The following is a 19,143-nucleotide window of genomic DNA, read 5'->3' on the forward strand; positions in this document are numbered from 1 at the left end:
AGGGAAGTCCTCCGTGACTACCCTGGGTAATAGGATCCGCCCTCCCTGTTATTCTCTCTTGCTGCTCTCAGTTCTTCCCTTCTTAGTGTTCACCAGGGGCCCAGAACAGGGCCGAGCATACAGTAAGTGCTCAACAGTATCTATGAAGGAGCGAATTTATCACTGTATATCATCAGTTACCATCTGTCTCTTCTCTTTAGCTGGGGTCAGGGCCACGTTCTGATGTTTCTTCCAGGGACCCAACACAGCACTGGGTAAATAGTAGGTGCTAAATAAGTGTTTGTGGAATAAGTGATGTCTTATGGCCACGTTGAGTCCAGAGTAATTTAAGTGAATGACACTCGGCTGAGGATTGGCCTGGGTTGCTGTGGTGAAGACAGTCCTAGGAGGCTGGGGTGATGGGGAGGCCCCTGCCCAGCAGACCCTGCTCCGCCACGACCCAGAATGTCATGTATACTCTGTGGTGCATGAATGGCACAGCAAATGACTGGTGAACAGCTGTGTGCCTATGGGGGTGGGGAACACAGGATGCTTAAAGAAACAGGTGCTTCCGGCGGTGAGTCAGAGGGAGAAGACTCAGAAAGAGAAGGCGTATTTGAGAGGGTCAGAGGGAGGAGGCATGTCTGGGAGGGTCAGAGGGAGGAGGCATACCTCAGCAGGGTGTTCACTTACTTGGATGCTGCCTCCTCATCATATTTCCGCCGCAGTTCCAACAGCTCTGTCTGTGTGGCCTTTAACGCTGGGAAAAAGTAAAGAGCCAGGGTGAAGTGCCCCCTGCTTTCCCCAGGAACCCACTCCTGCTGCAGGGCCCAGAAAGTAGAATGAGGTTCAAGGTAGTGAAGGAAGACCTTTCTTTTGAAGGTCTTTAGAACCAGTGACAGGTAGAGCTTCCTGCCCTTGGAGGGGCTTCAAGCCGGTCGGAGGGCAGATGAGATCACCCTCTAGGAGCTTATGAAGCTCAGGGCACCCAGGCAAGTGGTAGAGGTCTGTCTGCCCCATGGCCTTGGGTATGAGCTACCCAACATGCTTAGGTCACTCCAGGACCTGGGTGGGGCCATCCATCCATGAGCTCACCCATCCTGAGGTCTGGACCTGGCAGGTGAGGGGGACAGGGAGGAGCAATGAAGTCAACGGATATGTGTATATTATAATAAATGGGAGATTTCTCATAAAATTCCAGATTTCTAAATCTCCAAAAAATCTGGAGGCTTGGTGACATTGGGCCATATGGCAGTGGCTGGCTGGTGCTCAGCAGTGGCCATCTCTTAGTCAAGGCCCAGGTCCTCTAGTTTGCTCCAGATCCCACCCTTTCCTACGGCTTTCCCTAATCTGGCTGCTTGTTTGTGTGTCTGGCCCCTACAGGCACTGCCTTTGCCACCCCTGATTTAATTCTACTTCTCAAGGCCTCTCTCCACAGCAATATGGCCTCTGGGGACGGGGCTCGGACCCCCACTGGGTCCACTTCCACTTCCTTCCCAAATTCCCCTCTCGCCTTCCTGATTCTAGAATACCTGAGCCTGTGTTCACAGTGTCACTGTCCCCTTCTCCTCCTCCTCCTGGTCTGACGGGGCTGGGGAGCTGCACAGGGCCAGGGAACACATGCCAGATACATACCTGAATGTAGGACTTTGATCTTTTCCTCTGCCTCCCCCAGTCTGGCTGCCAAAGTGATTTGTACTTCTTGAAGGCCCCTGCAGAGAGACTGAGCCTGCTCAGAATGGCTCTGCTCGTGCCTGTGTGGATGGGCCCTGCCTGGGTCCCCAAGGTGGCCCTCCTGTCTTACCTGTTCTCTGTAATCTACACCCCTGCCTTTTTAAAGGGTCCTTAAACATGACATTCAGGCATTTGGCCGCTTTGCTGTTTTGCTGACTGTGTGGCAGCATTTGGGTGGACCTACATCAGGTAGTGACTTTGCCTCTCTGGGCCTCAGTTTCCTCATCTGTACAATAAGGTTTCTAGTGGGGTTTGCCTCTGTGAGTATTGTGAAACACCTTCAGTATGATGCCTGGTACCCAGTGTTCCCTCAATATCATTAGTTACTATTCCTGTCCCCGGGGAGGCAGTTTTTCCCTTCTCTGTGTCAGGAGTTTGGGATGGTCATCCAGCCCACTATAGCCTAGAGCTTAGGTGTGATACAAGTGTCTCAGCAGAGAAACAAGGGCCCTAGCTGGACTGGGGGAAGGTTTATACAAAGCTTGGGTCTTACGTTGTCTGAATCAGAGACTCTAGAGAAGGAACTTTACCTCTGATCCTACACCCTGACCCTCTCAGTGAGGGTGAGGTGTGTGTTACACATTGGCAAAGTGGGTGTCTCACTCAAACCACTCCAGCCACATTCATCTCCTTGCTGGTCAAACACACCAGGCATGTTTCTGCCTCAGGGCCTTTGCACTGGCTGTCCCCTCTGTGTAGAACATTCTTGCCCTATATATCTGCAAGTTTCACCCCCACCTTCTCAGGGCTTTCCTCACCTTCTCGGTGAGGCCTCCCCTCATACCCTATTTAAAACTTCAGCCTCAATGTCATCCCCCCTTCTCTGCTTTCTTTTCCTTCACAACCCTTATCTTCATGTAGCAGACTTTATCTTGTTTAACTTGTGTCTTCCTCATGAGAAGGTAAACTCCAGGAGGGCAGGGAGGTTTGTCCATTTGTTCACTGCTGTGTCCCTAGAACAGTGCTTGGCACACAGCAGGTGGTCCCATAAATACATGGAATGAATGAATAAAGGAATAAGTGAATGAAAGGCTAGATGTAATGACCACCATGAAACTGGCCTAGAAAAGCCCCAAGAATCCAGAAATCATAATAATCCAGGTATTATTGCTCCCACATCAGCTGTAAGGGCAGCCATCTACTGACACATTCCCAGTGAGCACTGAGCTAAGCGCATACGTTCATTCTGACCGGAGACTAGGAGTTGACATGGCCTGCCCACCTGATCAGGCTTTGGCACCCAGTTGTCCAATCACACACGAATCTCAGGGTTGCTGTGAATGTATTCTGCAGATGGGGTGAACATCTGCAGTCAGCTGGTGTTAAGTAAAGGAGAATAATCTCAATACTGTGGGTGGGCCTCATCCAACCAGTTGCAAGTCTTAAAAATAAAACTGAGGAAGAATTCTGCCGCCAGACTGCAGCACTGACTCCCACCTGACAGTTTCCAGCCTGCTGCTTAGCTCTACCAATTCAGACTTGCCAGCCCCAACTGTGTGAACTAAGTCCTTGAAATACATGTCTTAATTAATTAAAATAAAAAATCCTTCCGGTTTTATTTCTCTGGGGAACCCTGCCTAATATACCGCCATTGGTCCCATTTCCCAGCTGGGAAAACTGAAGCTCAGACAGGTGATGTGACCTGCCCAGGGCTGGCCACTGAACCAGGCCTGGATCTCTATCTCCAACCTGAATCCAGATTCCCTGATGGTCCCACCTCCCAGCCAGGTGGGGCAGCAGGGCCCCGCCTGTTCCTCCCCACTCACTTTTGTTTCTCTGCCTCATTTCTCTGCAGCAAAGTTTCTGTCAGGAGGGCTTTGCCGGGAATGCCTGGGAGGCGGCTCCCCTCGGTCAGCGTGGGTCCGGCCGGAGACGTCCCCTCTCTCTGCTCTGGAGGGAGGAAAAGAGGGAAAACCGCCCATCGCTGGAAGCGACATGGCAGCCAGAGCCGCCTTCTGCAAACTGGACAGATCGGCAGTGCTGGGATAAGAGTTGATTTCTCAAACTCGAGTGTTAGAGAGAGTGCGGCTTTGGAAACCTGCCATCACGTGGTCGGCTGGGTTGTAGCCGTGGGGGGTGTGTGTGCACAAAAGTCAAGTCCCCATAGTGCCGGCCTCAGACAGCAGGCCCAGGTGCTTCCTTTGCCCTCTTGGACCTGTTCTAGCCTCCTTGGCCTTCTTACTTTTTTAAGAGTCATGGTCAAGTATACATAACATGAAATTCACCATTTTAACCATTTTGAAGTATACAATTCAGTGACATTTAGTACATTCACAGTATTGTGCAACCGTTAGCACTAATTCCAGAACACTATCATCACCCCAAAAGGAAACCTGTCCCCATTAAGCAGTCATGCCTTTTTCCCCTCCCCCAGCCCTTGGCAACCACTAATCTGCTTTCTGTCCGTGGGGATTTGCATATCCTGGATATTTCATATCACTGGAATCACACATAATGTATGTCCTGTTGTGTCTGGCTTCTTTCACTTAGCAAACTGTTTTTGAGGTTCATCTAGGTTTGTTTTTATGGTTAAGTAATATTCCATCTTATGGATATGTCATAAATGTTTTCCCATTCATCTGCTGATAGACATTTGGGTTGTTTTCACCTTTGGTTGTTGTGAATAGCCCTGCTGTGAATATGTGCACATATGTTTCTGTTTGAGCACCTGTTTTCAGTCCTTTGGAGTATATATTACCTAGGAGTGAAATGGCCGGGCCACGGGGTAGCTCTAGGTTTAACGTCCCCTCTCCATAGGTGGTGGCACATACTCAGATGCTCAGTCATAGCTGACCTCACCTGCAGGTGCCCCTGGGCAGGGCCCACATCAGTTGTACCTTTGCAAGCCCCTGGTGGCTCCTTTAGGGGATCAGTGTGTGCCTTTGGTACTGAATTTTTCATGGGGAGAAAGGCTGCTCAAGGGCCAGCCATCAAGCGTGAATGTCTCAAGAATTCCAAAATCTGGGCTCCTGCCCTTGGGCCTGAGTCAGTTAAGTTCAGTCCTGGTTGTTAAACTCCTACTGTGAGCCTGGCACAGCAGGGTGAGTGCAGGGCTGGGCAGTGTGCAGAGTGAGGGCCTGACAGAGTGGTCAGGGCCTGGCTCGTTCTTACACACGCACACATACACTGGGAATATTCCAGGGGCTGAGGCCACAGAAGTGAACAAACAAACAAGGTCTGACCCTTACGATGCAGAGTAACAAGTGCTCTCAAGGAGAGACATAGCCTAGGGCCAAGGGCAAGAGCCCTTGGTTTGAATCCCTGCTTGGCCACCTGTTGCTTCTGAGATTCAGTTACCCCTTTGTAAAATGGGGCCAGTGGTACCTCAGAAGGTTGATATAAGATGACAGTGGGATACTGTGTGAAAGGCACATGGCACAGAGCAAATGCTCTGAAGAGGCAGTTCCCACAACTACTATTATTCTGATAGAAGGAAGTTCAAACCCTAGAGGCACCTAGAGGGACAAGCTGGCTTGTCAGGGAGGCTGGAAGGGCATTCTGGGTACAGGAAGAGAGTTGGCAAAAGTGCTGTATTTTAGTCACCATAAATCTTCCCCAGAAGACTCTGCCCAGGACTAGGCATACAGCAGGTGTCCACTAGGCACTGGGGGGATGGGAGGGGGCTGTGAAATTGGGAGTGTGCCACAGCAGTCAAACTTTGATTTGGCATGCCTCAGGCCATTATCTTCTCCACAACTCTAGGAGGTAGACCAGGGTTCTGCAAAGACAGCCCTTGGACCAAATCTGGCCCACCGCCTGTTCTGTTTATGAAGTTTTACTGGAATGTAGCCACACCCACTCATTTACATATGTTTTATGGCTTTTTTTTTTTTTTTTTTTACACAAAGTTTTAGTGGTTAAAAAAAAAACCCAAAAAAGCCTAAATTTTTTACTGTCTGTTCCTTTAAAAAAAAAAAAAAAAAAAAAAAGAGAGAGGGTAATCTTGCTGAACTTTGAGGTGAATCCTCCTCATTTATTCCTTAGACAACTATCCCTAAACCTGACTCTTCTCTGCTTAATTTTCCTCCTAATCTTTCTCACCATGTGAAATACTAGATATTTAACATTTATTGGTTGACAGTCTCTCCTCTATAAGGTCAGTGCCACGAGGGCAAGGATTTTTGTCTGTTTTGCTCCTGGCTATGTCCCCAGTGCCTGTGACAGTGCTGGGCTTGAAGCTCAATGAACACCGTTAGATGGCTACCAAGAGCTTTCATGTGCACATTTGCTTCTCCCCACGGAGACCTTCTACCTCACCTGCCAGAGGTAACCACCATGATGGATTTTGTTCATCATTTTCTTGATTTTAAACATTTTTATCATAATATATGTATACCTAAACTATATTTTTAGCTTTTCTAGTTTTTTGACTTGTCTTATCTGGTGCTGAGACAGCGCTGTATTCATATCCTGTTTCCCTCTACTCCTGGGCACAGAGTAGATTTTCCAGGCTCCTTTGCAACTGGGTGTGGCCATATGAATGAGTTTTGGCCAATGACAAGTGGCTGTGGAAGTGATGCGGGCCACTTCTGAGCCTGGACCCATAAACCTCAGTATGACCCTCCACATTTTTTCTTTGCCTGTTGGCAAGTTGTCACCAGTCACTGTGACTCCGGATGTCATGTGTTGAAGATGGTGGGACCACCACAGCTGGGTTGCCCGAGTGACTCCATGGAGCATCCTCTCCAACTTCCCACCCTTCAAATATATTAAGCTTCTGGGATTTCGGGTTGGTTTGTTTCTGCAGCGACGTACCCATAACCCATCCTACATCTAAAACGATAAAGTTGAGTTCCTTGCCCCCCGACCCCTCCAAAGGCGGCCAAGATTGGCTGTTGAAGATCCACAGCCTGTTTTTTCATTATGGACATCCCGTGAAGGCCTTATCAGTACCTTTAGGGCCAAGGAGCTCGGGGTGCCTCTTCCACGATGTGTGGAGGTCTCGCCGCGGCTGCCCGCTGGGGTCGAAGCTGGGGGGCTGCAGTCTGTCGTCTAGGCCGCGCGCTGCCTCAAACACAGGCACAGGGTCTGCACACACACAGAGAGAGGAGCACGGGAGTGGCGGGGGCCCTGAGGGCTGAGGGCTGCCCAGGCTAAGCTCGCAGGGCCTGGGGAGTCCCTCTCAGGATGCTGGTGTGGAGGGGACCATGCACAAGAGCTTTCTGGAGTTGCTCTGATGGCTTAGGAGACCAATGTAGAATTTCTGCTTTATGAGGGAGCCGTCTACTTCAGGTACCCGCTCAGTGGAGCGTGTGCCATCCCCAGGGGCATGCGTGTCCTGCCCACCTGGAATACTACTAACGACGATAACTGTCACAGCAAGTGCATTTTTCTGGATTCCATGGTGCCATCTGTGGCGGCCATGCGACTGTCTTGCATGCCTCCGACCACAGGAGGTCATTAAACGAGGACCTCACTCTGAAATCCATCGTGAGGCCAGTCTTCTAAGACAAGGCCGGCAGGCAGCCAGGATGGGGCCGACTGCTGAGGGCCACGGGACTGCTCTGAGCACCAAGGACTCCCCCAGGGCCTGCTCAGGCTGTCCTGCGTGGATGCTGCCACCCAGTTCCCTGCCTCTCCTTCCTCTGACACTTTTCCCACCTCCCTCCCCATTTTTCTTCCCCCGTGTTTCCTCAATACCATCCATCGACCTACCTACCTAATCCTTGGGGGTACCTCTCAGTGCACCTGGGCCAACACACCACCATTTGTTGCATGTGAGGTTGACTAAACAATGGCTTTTCTGGGGGTGAAATACATCCCTGCAGGTAAGATACCCCCCAATTTCTCAATAGCTAAAAGATGAGGAATGTGTAGGTCCTTCTGCCTGGAATTGTTTCCCTCCCCACCCTGTCATCTAGGAAGCACTTCCTCTTCCTTCAGATCTAGACGCCAGCACTTCTTCCACGTGACTTTCCCCACTCCCCACCCTCGGCAGGTACTACAGACACCTGGGTAATGCCAGAGGTCGGGGTGGCGTCTTCTAGGCTACAAAGCTGTTCATGGGAATGGGTTCCCGTGATGCTCCCAGCAGCCCCCGGAGGCTGGCTTGGATCCAACTCATTTTCACAGATGAGGAAACCAGCTCAGAGCAGCCAGGTGACTTGAAGGGCAGAGGTGAGTTTCAAGTCTGGGTCTCTTTCTCAGATGCCGCAAAGGCTTCCTGTCCCAGAGATGTGGACATTTCCAACCCAGCAGCCCAGGTGGGTATTCATGGGGGCCCAGGAAAGCCAGAGCCTCTTTGCCCCAGACAAAGGGGCCTGGGTCTGGTCCACAGTCCTTTCAAATGCCCTCTCTCTTGCTGTTCACTCTCCTGGAGTCTCCTGCCACCACCCGCTCAGCCACTGTTCTCTGCTGGGGTGCAGAGGGATTAAGAGCATGGATCCTGGGTCCTGGTCTAATCCGTACTTGCTTTTTAGGATTGCTGGGTGACTCCGGCAAGCAACCCTACCTCTCTGTGCCTCACCATAAAAGTTCCGACCTCATGGGGTGCCTGGGTGGCTCAGTCGGTTAAGCATCCGACTTTAACTTAGGTCACGATCTCACGGCCCGTGAGTTCGAGCCCCGCGTCGGGCTCTGGGCTGACGGCTCAGAGCCTGGAGCCTGCTTCCGATTCTGTGTCTCTCTCTCTGCCCCTCCCCCGTTCATGCTCTGTCTCTCTCTGTCTCAAAAATAAATAAACGTTAAAAAAAAAAAAAAGTTCTGATCTCATAAGGCTGGGATGAGGATCCATGCACATAAAGTGCTCAACGCAGAGATTGGCGTTTGGTCATCTTGGAACAAATAGAAGCCCTGGCTATTCCTGTCTTTTTGAGCTCCAGTCACACTGGCTTTCTCTTAGTCCCTCAAATGTACCTTCCTACCGTGGAGTCTTTGTACAAGAAAGAGCCTCTGCCAGGAACACCCTGTCCTCCCTTTTAACCTCTTTCAGCTAGTTAATGCTTAATCACCTTTCATATTGCAACTCAGATGCCACTTCTTCCAGGAAGCCTGCCTTGACGAGTCATTCCTCCAATATGAGCTCTCTCAGCTGCCTGCGCCTTTCCTTCACAGCTCTCATTTTAGTTACACTTCTCATTGATTAGCAAGTCCACCTAATTATCACCCACTGGACTGCAGACTCCACAAGGGAGGACTGGGACCGCATCTGATTTTGCTCCCCTCTGGACCCCTTGTGGGTGAACGAAGCCTGCCACGCAACCTGACCCAATAAACATCTGCTGACGGAAGAAACGGGGCAGTGCCTATACATAGGAGCCTTCAGGTCCGGCTGGAACAAGGTCGCCTCTGCGTTTTATCCCTCTCCCTCGCCCCCTCCCACCCCTGTTTGCTTAGGTGGCGGGCGGCTCTGACAATGGTCGTTTGTGCCGAGGTAAGCAGGTGCGCGGGAACGCTGCCGTCTTTCCTCTGTCAGCACTCCCCCCACGCCCCGTCATTAGGCAGGGCCTGCTCAGCGGGGTATGCCATTATGTCTCCCCGGGCTGATGTAATTATACATTGACATAATTAACCCAGCAAGCGCATTAGGCAGGCCAGCTAAAAATTCATCTATAATTATTTGTTGTGTGCATGCTAATGAGTCCATCTGCACTGCCTTTGTACAACATGGACAAATTAATTTACAAGTCTGGATTTTTTAATAAGTTCAAGAAAATGCTTCCTATTGTGTCCTGGTTTTTCAGAAAGGAAGAGAAAGGCGACAAGCACTTGCCGAGGTCAGGGAAGTTAGATAAACACGGGAGGGTGCAGCTCCGAGCGGGCCATGGAGGGCTCACTCTGGTTCCAAGAAGATGGAAAAGATCCGGCTCGTGGCTTGGGGGCCTGCTGGCCACGAGCCTGCCCAAGCCAAACAATTACCCTTGGGTGATAAAGGGTATCATCCGCCCCATTTCCAGGGATCAGGTATTGACACTTCATTCTGCTTGGGGGCCCTGTGGGTCACTCCTTGCTGCTTTGCGCACTCCATCCAGGGGAAGCTGACCTCAGGTGGGCCCCTGGAGGACAGGCTAGAGGACCAGGGTTGGCTGGGTCCCCATTCAACACATGTTCAGCAGATTTTAAGGCTCTGGCTTTTTGCCTTTGTTTGCTGGTACAAGGTAGAACATAGTGGTTAAGCTCACAGAATCTGAAGCCCAGCTCTGGGTCCAGATCCCAAGGAGCCTTGAGCCCTGTTTCCCCACTAATAAAGTGGAAAAATACAACAGTTCCTAATTCCTTGGAATTACTTTTGGGAAGATTCTGGCTCCAAATTGGCCAGTAACTTTGGACAGTTAGTCAACCTCTCAGAGCCTCCATTTTCTATTTTCTCATCTGTAAAATGGGGCCACGTGTGTAGGGTGTGGTTGTGATGTTTGGAAGAGAGAACGTAGATAGATTTTCAGTGCTAGGTGCATAGCTGGGCTTGGTAAATGTGACAAGGCTGCTGCTATTACCTGAGAGGAGGCAGCACGCCTGGTCTTGTGACCCGGAGGTCAGCTGTCTGCATGGTAAATGCTCTGTGGAGTCTCGGGACTGGCAGGGCCTCATATGTTCTTATCAGCCCCTGGGAGATGCAGAATCCAATAATCCTCCTTTAAAACTGTCCTCTGGGACCCAAAAATTCCATCATGGAAAGTCATACTGGGGAGGGACCGAAAGGGTCCAACGCTCCCCACCCCAGGGCACAGAGGGGCTAAAGTGGGGGTCCTGTGACTTCCCTGAAGTTGGCCAGCGAGTTGGTGGCAGGACTGGGACAGGCCCTTGGGCCTCCTCCTCCCACACTTCCTTTCTGGTTCCCAGTTTGAGGGGAGAAAGCGGCAGGGGGTATTAGGCTGTGACCGAATCTAACAACCAAAGCACTTTGCATGCATTAGAATTCCTTCAGACTTCACCACAGCACTATGTTCCCATTTTAGACAGGGAAGCTGAGGCACAGGGGGCAGGGTGAAGTCGTTTCCCCAAGGTGAGGCCCAGTAAGGGAGATGCTGCTATTCTCCATTTTTCAGACAAGAAAATAAAGGCCCAGAGAAGAGATGCCATGTGCCAAAGGTCACCTAGCTCAGAAGTGGCAGAGGTGGGATTTGAGCTCAGGGTACCAGGCCATTCTTTGTAGTAAGTAGGCCAAACTGCCTTGAGGCAGGGCATGGGAAGTTTCTACTTGTAGCCAGGAGCATGAGGCTGAGGGCTCTATTCGTCTTTTTCTTTTTCTTTTCTTTCTCTCTTCCTTTCTTTCTAGAGAGAAAGAGTGTGCATACCAATGGGGGAGAGGGGCAGAGGGAGAGAGGGAGAGAGACAGAAAGAATCTTAAGTAGGCTCCACGCTCATTGCACAGCCCGATGCAGGGCTGGATCCCATGACCCTGGGATCATGACCTGAGCTGAAATCGAGAGTTGGACACTCAGCCGACTGAGCCATCCAGGCGCCCCTGAGGGCTCTGTTCTTGGCTTTGCTGTTGGCTTGCTGTGTGACCTTAACTAAAGCACCAGACGTCTCTGGGTTCTTCGCCGCTCAAATTCCTATTACATGTGTTTCAACACCGTGTATCAATCAGACAGGGATGGAATCCTGCCGAAGTGCGTGCTTTTGGCCCTGGGCTTATCCCTTAGAGCTAGGATCTACAGGCAGAAAGATAATTTCAAACATCTTCACAGGTTAACTTGACATAAGAGGTATGAATGTTGTGAATTCCCAAAGCAGCCTCAGACAAAGGGAGAGGGGGCCAGGCTGGGAGGCTGAGGATCAGCCTGCTGTGACATCTACAGAGAAAGCCACTCAGGCACTGTGTGTCTCAGTGTCCCCGTCAGTAAAATGGGGACAACAGGATCTACGGTAGAGGCTGTGCAGGGATTCCGGGAGCACGCCGAGCCCCATGACAACGCCTGGCCCCCAGCAGGCTGAGTGAGTGCTGCCTTTATGCTTATAATTATGACTTGTGGCAGCCGTGGAAACCTCCTGCAAGAAGCTGGTGACATACCACGTGCTGCACTTGCCATCTGCTGTGGCATCAGCTCTGAGGCCATGCTTGCCTGGGGCTGCTCCCCTCAACTGGGCCCGACAGGGGTTGCAGAGCGAGGCCACTCCTGCTGATGCTGGAACAGGCAACTCTTGTGTCGTGGACTGAACCGTGTCTCCCCAAATCCATGTGTTAAAGCCCTAACCCCTGATGTGGCTGTACTTGGAGACAGGGCCTTTAAGGAGGTAATTAGGGTTGAGCGAGGACATAAAGTTGGAGCTCTAATCCCACAGGACGGTGTCCTTATGTGGAGAGGAAGACACCAGAGCTCTCTTTCTCTCTGCAGGTGCACAGACCAAAAGCCACGTGAAGACAGCAAAGGCAGCCATCTGCAACCAGGAGGAGAGCTCTCACCAGAAGCCAGCTCTGTTGGCACCTTGATCCTGGACTTCCGGCCACCAGAACTGTGAGAAACACATTTCTTTTGTCTCGGCCACCTGGTCTGTGGTATCATTACAGCAGCCTGAGCAGACCAGTACATCTTGCTCTGGGGCTGCCCGTCAGCCTAGCTGGGACTTTCTTTGAGGTTCCTCCCACCAAGCCTCCTTCCTCCCCTCCCCTCCAGGTTCAGATCAGCACTGCCATCTAAAGGCTCTCCCTGCCTCCTCCTCTTCCTCTTCTTCATCCTACACAGGCATCTCCCCCATCGCCTCTTGCGTATCTAATGCCATCTTAGCATCGGTCTGCTTCCATGGGACCCAAACCAATATGTGACTACTCTGTCTCCTCTTGGACCCTTGATCTTCCCATCTGTCAAATGGGGACAGCCATAGTGCCTCCCCTGTGGGGCTGCTGCTAGAATCTGCAGAGTCTGTGGATGTGAACTGAAGCCCACAGTATGGTGCTGGCATCTTCCAGTGATGAGTCTGGAGCGGGCAGAGCTCACGGGGTGGGGGCGGGGCACATACAAGTCCACGTACAGGCTTCACTCGGCACGAGCTTGTTGAGCATCTGTGGGGGGCACGGTGATGCCTTGTCTGTGTGTAACTGGTATCCCAGTCACAGGATATGGAGGGGAATTAATCCTAAGGACAGTGGAAAGTGACACGTTCCATCTGCCTTTTTCAAAGGCTCATCCAAGCTGCTGTGTGAAAAATCAGCTGTAGAGGGAGCCAGAGGGGAGGCAACTGTGAAGGTCCAAGCAGCTGAGATCAGGGAGGTGGCGGAAGTGGGGAGAGGGTTCAGATTCCAGAGGCAGACGGGAGGAACTGATAGTTCTTCCTATCAGGGTACTAGGTTGAATAGTGTCCCCCCAAATTCATGTCCATCCAGAACTTTGGAACTTGACCTTATTTAAAGACTTTATGTTTTAAGTAATCTCTACACCCAAAATGGGGCTCAAACTTTCAACTCCGAGATCAAGAGTCGTGTGCTCTACTGACTGAGCCAGCCAGGTGCCCCTTGAACTTGACCTTATTTAGAATAGGGTCTTTGCAGAAGAACTCAAGTTAAGATGAGGTCCACTGGGTTAGGGTTGTCTAATCCAATAACTGGTGTCCTCAAAAGAAAAGACGACACAGAGAGAGACACACAGAGAAGACGGGGCAGGGATTGAAGTGATGCGTCTACCAGCCCAGGATGGCCTGCTACCACCAGAAGTAGGAGACACAAGTGGAACAGATTCTCCCTCAGAGTCTCCAGAAGGAACTGACCCTGCCAACAATTTTGGACTTCTGGCCTCCAGGACTGAGAGTGTACATTTCCATGGCTTTGCTCCATAGTCTGTGGTGATTTGGTATGGCAGCCCCAGAAAACTAATACATCATGCTCTGGAGGACAGAAATCCCAAGTCTGTTGACAGAACTGTGCTCTCTCCATCTGTTCCATGCCTTTCTCCCAGCTTCTGGTGTTGCTGGTAATCCTTGGCTTATAGTTCCTTGGCTTTGGCTCTGTCATCATGTGGCCTTCTCCTCTGTGTCTCTTTCTCTCCTCTTCTAAGAACACCAGCATACTGGATTAGGGTCCACCTAATGACCCCTTCTTAACTTGATTATATCTGCAAAGTCCCTGTTTCTAAATAAGGTCACATTCATGGGTACCAGAGGTTAAGACCTCCACGTCTTTTTGGGGCACACAATTCAACCCATAATACATGGTAACTGATTGGATACCAACTGTGAGAGAGGCAGGACTGGGGGGCTGTCCAGACTCCAAGTCCCAAAGGAAGGAAGTCCTCACTCAAGTCTAATGTAGTACTTCCCTCCTGCTGTACCCATTTCACCTGGCACCCAGGGAACAAGCCCATTGTGTAAGAGGAAGCAGCAGCTCCTGGGCTCTCACTCTCCTGCGGGTTTATCTGCCCCAACTGTGGAGGCATTGGGCTATGGCTTCAGGAGGATCTGTGTCTGAAAAGCACACAGCAATGATGGTGTCATACTTCCCTGGGCATTTTCTACCCTTTATTTCCTCCCTGCTGGTGCATAGTGGGAATTCTTAGATTTTACGGTGTGTGGGAAACCCATTTCTTCCCACCTCCCCGATCTGGGAGAAATCACAGAGCCCTGAGCTGTACTGCTGGGGGTTGAGTTAGGGAGGAAAAAAATTACTAGCATCCAGACGACTGGAAGATTGCCAAATTACACGTAGGTAAAAGGCTTGGCTGTGGTGGCTGGCAAATCCAAGGGTTTCCCGCTTACTTTATCCAACAGCATGGTTCGATCCATCAGCTAAATGTCACTGGCTGCTCTTACAAACACAAATTGAAAGAGAGAGAAGTGACAACAGATCTTTAAAATGTTTGGAAGAGGTTCCTCAGAGAACCTGACAGTCGCGGGGAACTGGGGGCATCTTGCTTTCATTCCTCAGTCTTCTCTTTCCCCTTGGGGCCCTGCTATGGCTTTTCACATAGTAGGTGCTCAGTAAATGCAGGTTGTTTTCAGCTTCTAAGTTTGTGGTTATTTATTATAGCAACAACAGGAAACGAATAGTTTCTAATGCAGCCATATATTCATAACTACATTTTTTGGAAAGATTATTTGAGAGACACAGAGCACGTGAGCAGGGGAGGGGCAGAGAGAGAGAGAGAGAGAGAGAGAGAGAGAGAGAGAGACAATCCCAAGCAGGCTCCACACTGCCAGAGCAGAAACGTGAGGTCATGACCGGAACTGAAGTCAGGAGCTGGATGCTTAACCGACTGAGCTGCCCAGGCGCCCCTCACCAGTACATTTTTACTGAGCACCTACTATGTGTCAGACACTATTAATTCACTTGCCAATTGTTTTCTGAGCATATACTGTCTGCCAGGGAAGTTTCCGAGCCCTGGAGATAGAGCAGTGAATAAGAGGGAATTTCTGCCTTCCGGGGTTGACGTTCTAGAGAGGAGAGATGGACAAAGGACAAATAAACCAATGGCAGTAAGGGGGTAGAGAAGAGAAATAAGGCAGGGTCAGGGCAGAGAGTGGCCTGACATGTGTGGTGGGGGAATGGTGCTAATTGAGGCAGGCTGGTCAGGGAAGGCTTCTTGAAGGAGTGGACATTTGAACAGAACCTCGAAGGAAATGAGGAAGCACTGGGAGATACAGGCCCCATTAGTCTGAGAAAGGGTAGTAGACCCTTATGACCAGCTGCCCCCCGCCCCAGTTACTTTCCTAGAAACACAACATAGCTCGACCTTCACAACAACTGACCCATTTTACAGATGAGAATGTGGGGCTGAGAGAGGCTGGCAATGTCTGGGGACTTTTGGTGCCAGCTTCACCCCCCTTCCCTGTAGGCTGGTCTGCGTGTTGCTGCCGAGGGTGGTAGGTGGGTTCAGAGCAGGCTCTGGCTCTCCAAACACTAGTTTCTGGTCTTTGTTCCCCAAATTCCAGCTACCATCAATCCTGGAATGGGTGGGGCACCCATATCTGGGAAGCTAGGACATGGGGTAGACAAGATGCCCTGCCAGTATCTTTAGTCAGAAGCTCCAGGGAACTGATATTTCCTCACCCCTCCACTCACGTATGCCAGGCGCTTTGCATATATTTACATCTCATTTGATCATCAAAACAATCACCTGAGGGATGCTTATATCCCCATATTCCAGATGAAAAAACTGAGGCCTAGTAAGGTCACCAAGCTAGAAAAAGGCGGAGCTGAATTTGAACCTAGTGCAATCCAAATGCCAGGCACTGGCATACTCACTTCACAACTGCTGCATCCACCTGCCCCTAAAAGATTACCAACCTAACATTTGTCCTTATGCGACTCAGAATTTTTAATTTTTTTTTTAACTAAAAAAAATTTTTTTAAGAGAGAGAATGAGTGGGGGAGAGGGGCAGAGAGAGAACCTTTTTTTTAATGTTTGTTTTTGAGAGAGAGAGAGAGACAGAGACAGAGACAGAGTGTGAGCAGAGGAGAAGCAGAGAGAGAGGGAGACACAGAATCAGAAGCAAGTTCCAGGCTCCGAGCTGTCAGCACAGAGCCTCACACAGGGCTTGAACTCAATGAACTGTGAGATCATGACCTGAGCCGAAGTCAGACACTTAACCAACTGAGCCACTGAGGTGCCCCAAGAATCTTTTTAAAAAATGTTTATTTATTTTTGAGGGGGGGTGGTAGGCAGAGATAGAGGGAGACAGAGGATCCGAAGCAGAGAGCCTGATGCAGGGCTCGAACCCACGAACCGTGGCATCATGACCTGAGCCAAACCTAGATGCTTAACTGAGCCACCCAGGCGTCCAGAGAGACAGAATCTCAAGCAAGCTTCACGTTCAGCATGGAGCCTGACACGGGGCTTGATCCCACGACCCTGGGATTATGACCTGAGCCAAAATCAAGAGTTGGACACCTAGCCGACTGACTAAACCATCCAGGCGCTCCTGTAACTCAGTGTTTTTTAACTTAAAAATACTTTAAAGGAATACCCTGTTACATTATTGTAAACATAACTGGGACCCTGCATCATAACCAGGAGGTGCTTTAAATCATAAAAAATAAACATAAAGAGGGGGCGCCTGGCTGGCTCAGTCAGAAAAGCATGCAACTCTTGATCTCGGGGTCATGAGTTCTCTATACCCACGCTGGGTATAGAGATTACTAAAAATAAATAAATAAACAAATAAAAACTTAAAAAAATAAACACAAAGAAAACAAACAAGAAAACTGATGTTGTTAAATTCTAGTTAGATGCCATTTCTACCCAAGACCGTGAGCCCAAGGCTGGATCTCCCTTGGTTAAAAGGGGAGATTCACAGGCATTCCATAGGTGTTTAAGATGCTCTGGCACCTGACTAAAACTTCATCTAGAAGGAAGCAGGAAGGTGACAGCTGGCACGCTATGTGTTCAAAGTTTCAGTGCTGTGCCAGGTACACTGAAGCTGCTCCCTATGTCAAGCGACCTCACCTGGGGAAGCACTGGGTCCCACCCAGCCCCCAATCTCCAAAGCGACTTGTGTCCCCCTCTCTGGCATCTGGCAAGCCTCATACCCTGGTGTCCGGGAAAGTGACAAAACATCCCCACAACTCCTCCTTTGGAGCCAGGGAGCCCCGGTTTCTGCCGGGCTCAGCACTTCCACCCGAGACCTCTCAGCCAAGACACGCAGCTGCCCAGAGCCGGGCCGGGACTCCCCACTTCACTCCTGCGACATACAGACAGTTGATATATAGATGAGGGCAGCGGCATTGGGAATCAAACGGCCTTAGATCCAACCTGAATGAGAAAGCCCAAAACAGGGGACCCGAAATCAGAAATGTTTGACTACAACAAATCTTTTGGATTAACTGAGCACGCTGGCAGACACAGAAGATCAAATGTGAACCATCCGAGGGGGCAGGTCCTGCCGGGCGTGCAGGGAGGGGGAACGTCGTCAGGAAGCGGGGTGCCTTTGTCTTACAGCCATCAACCTGCTCTTTATGCATAAACTGCTTAATAGAATGACTAATTCATTTTGGTTACATTGGATCTAACCCCTTAGAGAATACTGTCAACGGATCTGTAATATTTTAATACCACACCAGGCTTTCCAAAGGCGTTGTCGAAGGAGACGGTTAAAACATCATCTATTCCATCTTCTACCGCTAGCTGACGCTGTTGGTGTTTTTTCAGAAAGTGTCTATGGGGTTGGTGGCGGGGTGGGGGTGGGGGGGGAGCCGGGGAGATAGGAAAAGCTGTCTCATTCCTCCCACTGTGTCCATCTGAAGGAAAGTGGCATTCGGAGCTTTTTTTAGGAAAGCTGGAGCCGCGAAGGCTGTCCGAGAGGCTGTTTAGAAACACATATATGCAGAAGTATGCGTGTGCCCCTCCAAAATATCTTTGAGACAGAAGCCTTCTCCCATCTGGGCCCAGGCTCTGGGCGCCTGCATGGGTGGGAGGCTCAGGCTATTGGCGGCAGCAGCGAGACTAACTTTGATCCTTTAATCTTAACTCTTCCATAGCAGATGGGGCGTAGGACCCTTACATGAAGCCGTGAGCCATGTGTCCGCCCACCCCCTCTTCCCTCCACCGGCTGCTCTGGGGGTCTTCTGGCTTAAGCATGGACAGAGGGGCTGGAGAAGGTCTTCCTTCTTGGCACGGGGTGGTGGTGGTAATCACAACACTACCAACATAACTGCAGTTACTGTTTACTGAGCATTTACTAGGTGCCAGACACTCACAGGACTTTTACACTCTTCACCATGCTTAATCCTTTCAGAGGTACCAGGAGGTAAGTGTGCTTCTCCAGAACAGGAGACAGTTTGAGAGGTAGAACCAGTTACTCAAGCAAGGTCACCCAGCCAGGAGCAGCAGAGCTAGGACGCAAAGCCATTCCCATTAGAATAAAAACAGTTCCCATATCCTGAGTTTCACAAATTCTAGACAGGCAGGGATAGTGTGTATTTTTGTTTGTTTGTTTGTTTTTTGTGCCCACCTCCTCCCAGGGACAGTGTGTTTTGCTTAACACTGTGCTCCTGGTCGTGAGTGGAGTGCCTGGCAAACAGTAGGTGCTCGATGAATTGCATGGGGCTACTCCTCTGTGCCAGGCGCCATGCTAAGGGCTCTCCATTCTCTCCAAATGCATCAACTGGCCTATAATTAGGTAAGATCATTATCCATATTTTACAAATGAGGAAACAGAGGATCGAGTGCAGTATGAAATGGGAGGTACAGAACGGGGGATTGGTCCTGCTCTGCAGGCGGGTCCGTCAGCCTGGAGTCCTGCTGGTGCTCCTCCTCACATCACTCTGTTCCCTGAATTCGGAGCTCTGTGACTCCGTTTCCCCTCAGTGAAAGTACCAGGATTTGGAGCCCGGGGCCAGAAGAACAAGGAGTTCTTGGCCACTGGGGGTTAACTTGTTCCTCTTTCGGGTAACACGTTGCATTTCAGCAAAGGGCTCACCCTCTTGGTCTAGAACCTCCCAATCTACTGGCAACAAAGACACTTGGCTGTTTGTCACTCTCTTTGGAGGTCAAACCTCCAATGGTTTTGTCCAAATCCTTTTAATTTTTATTATTTTTAGTTTAGAGAGAGAGAGCACGAGCG

At 50.3% G+C, this 19,143-nt stretch overlaps 1 protein-coding gene across 4 annotated transcripts in view; it reads right to left on the reverse strand.

Annotated features, from left to right (window-relative positions):
• Nucleotides 1-19,143, reverse strand: part of CUX2 (cut like homeobox 2) — a 283,634-nt gene that overhangs the window by 35,699 nt on the left and 228,792 nt on the right. For all 4 annotated transcript variants that reach the window (XM_049619320.1, XM_049619319.1, XM_049619321.1 and 1 more), the window contains exons 5-8: nucleotides 6,607-6,741; nucleotides 3,480-3,603; nucleotides 1,615-1,691; nucleotides 673-739 (exon numbers count right to left, since the gene is read on the reverse strand). In XM_049619320.1, the coding sequence (XP_049475277.1) occupies nucleotides 673-739; nucleotides 1,615-1,691; nucleotides 3,480-3,603; nucleotides 6,607-6,741 (403 nt within the window). The remainder of the gene's footprint in view (nucleotides 1-672; nucleotides 740-1,614; nucleotides 1,692-3,479; nucleotides 3,604-6,606; nucleotides 6,742-19,143) is intronic.

This window comes from Panthera uncia (genome assembly GCF_023721935.1).
Source record: "Panthera uncia isolate 11264 chromosome D3 unlocalized genomic scaffold, Puncia_PCG_1.0 HiC_scaffold_8, whole genome shotgun sequence".
In the NCBI taxonomy this organism is placed as follows: Eukaryota; Metazoa; Chordata; class Mammalia; order Carnivora; family Felidae; genus Panthera; species Panthera uncia.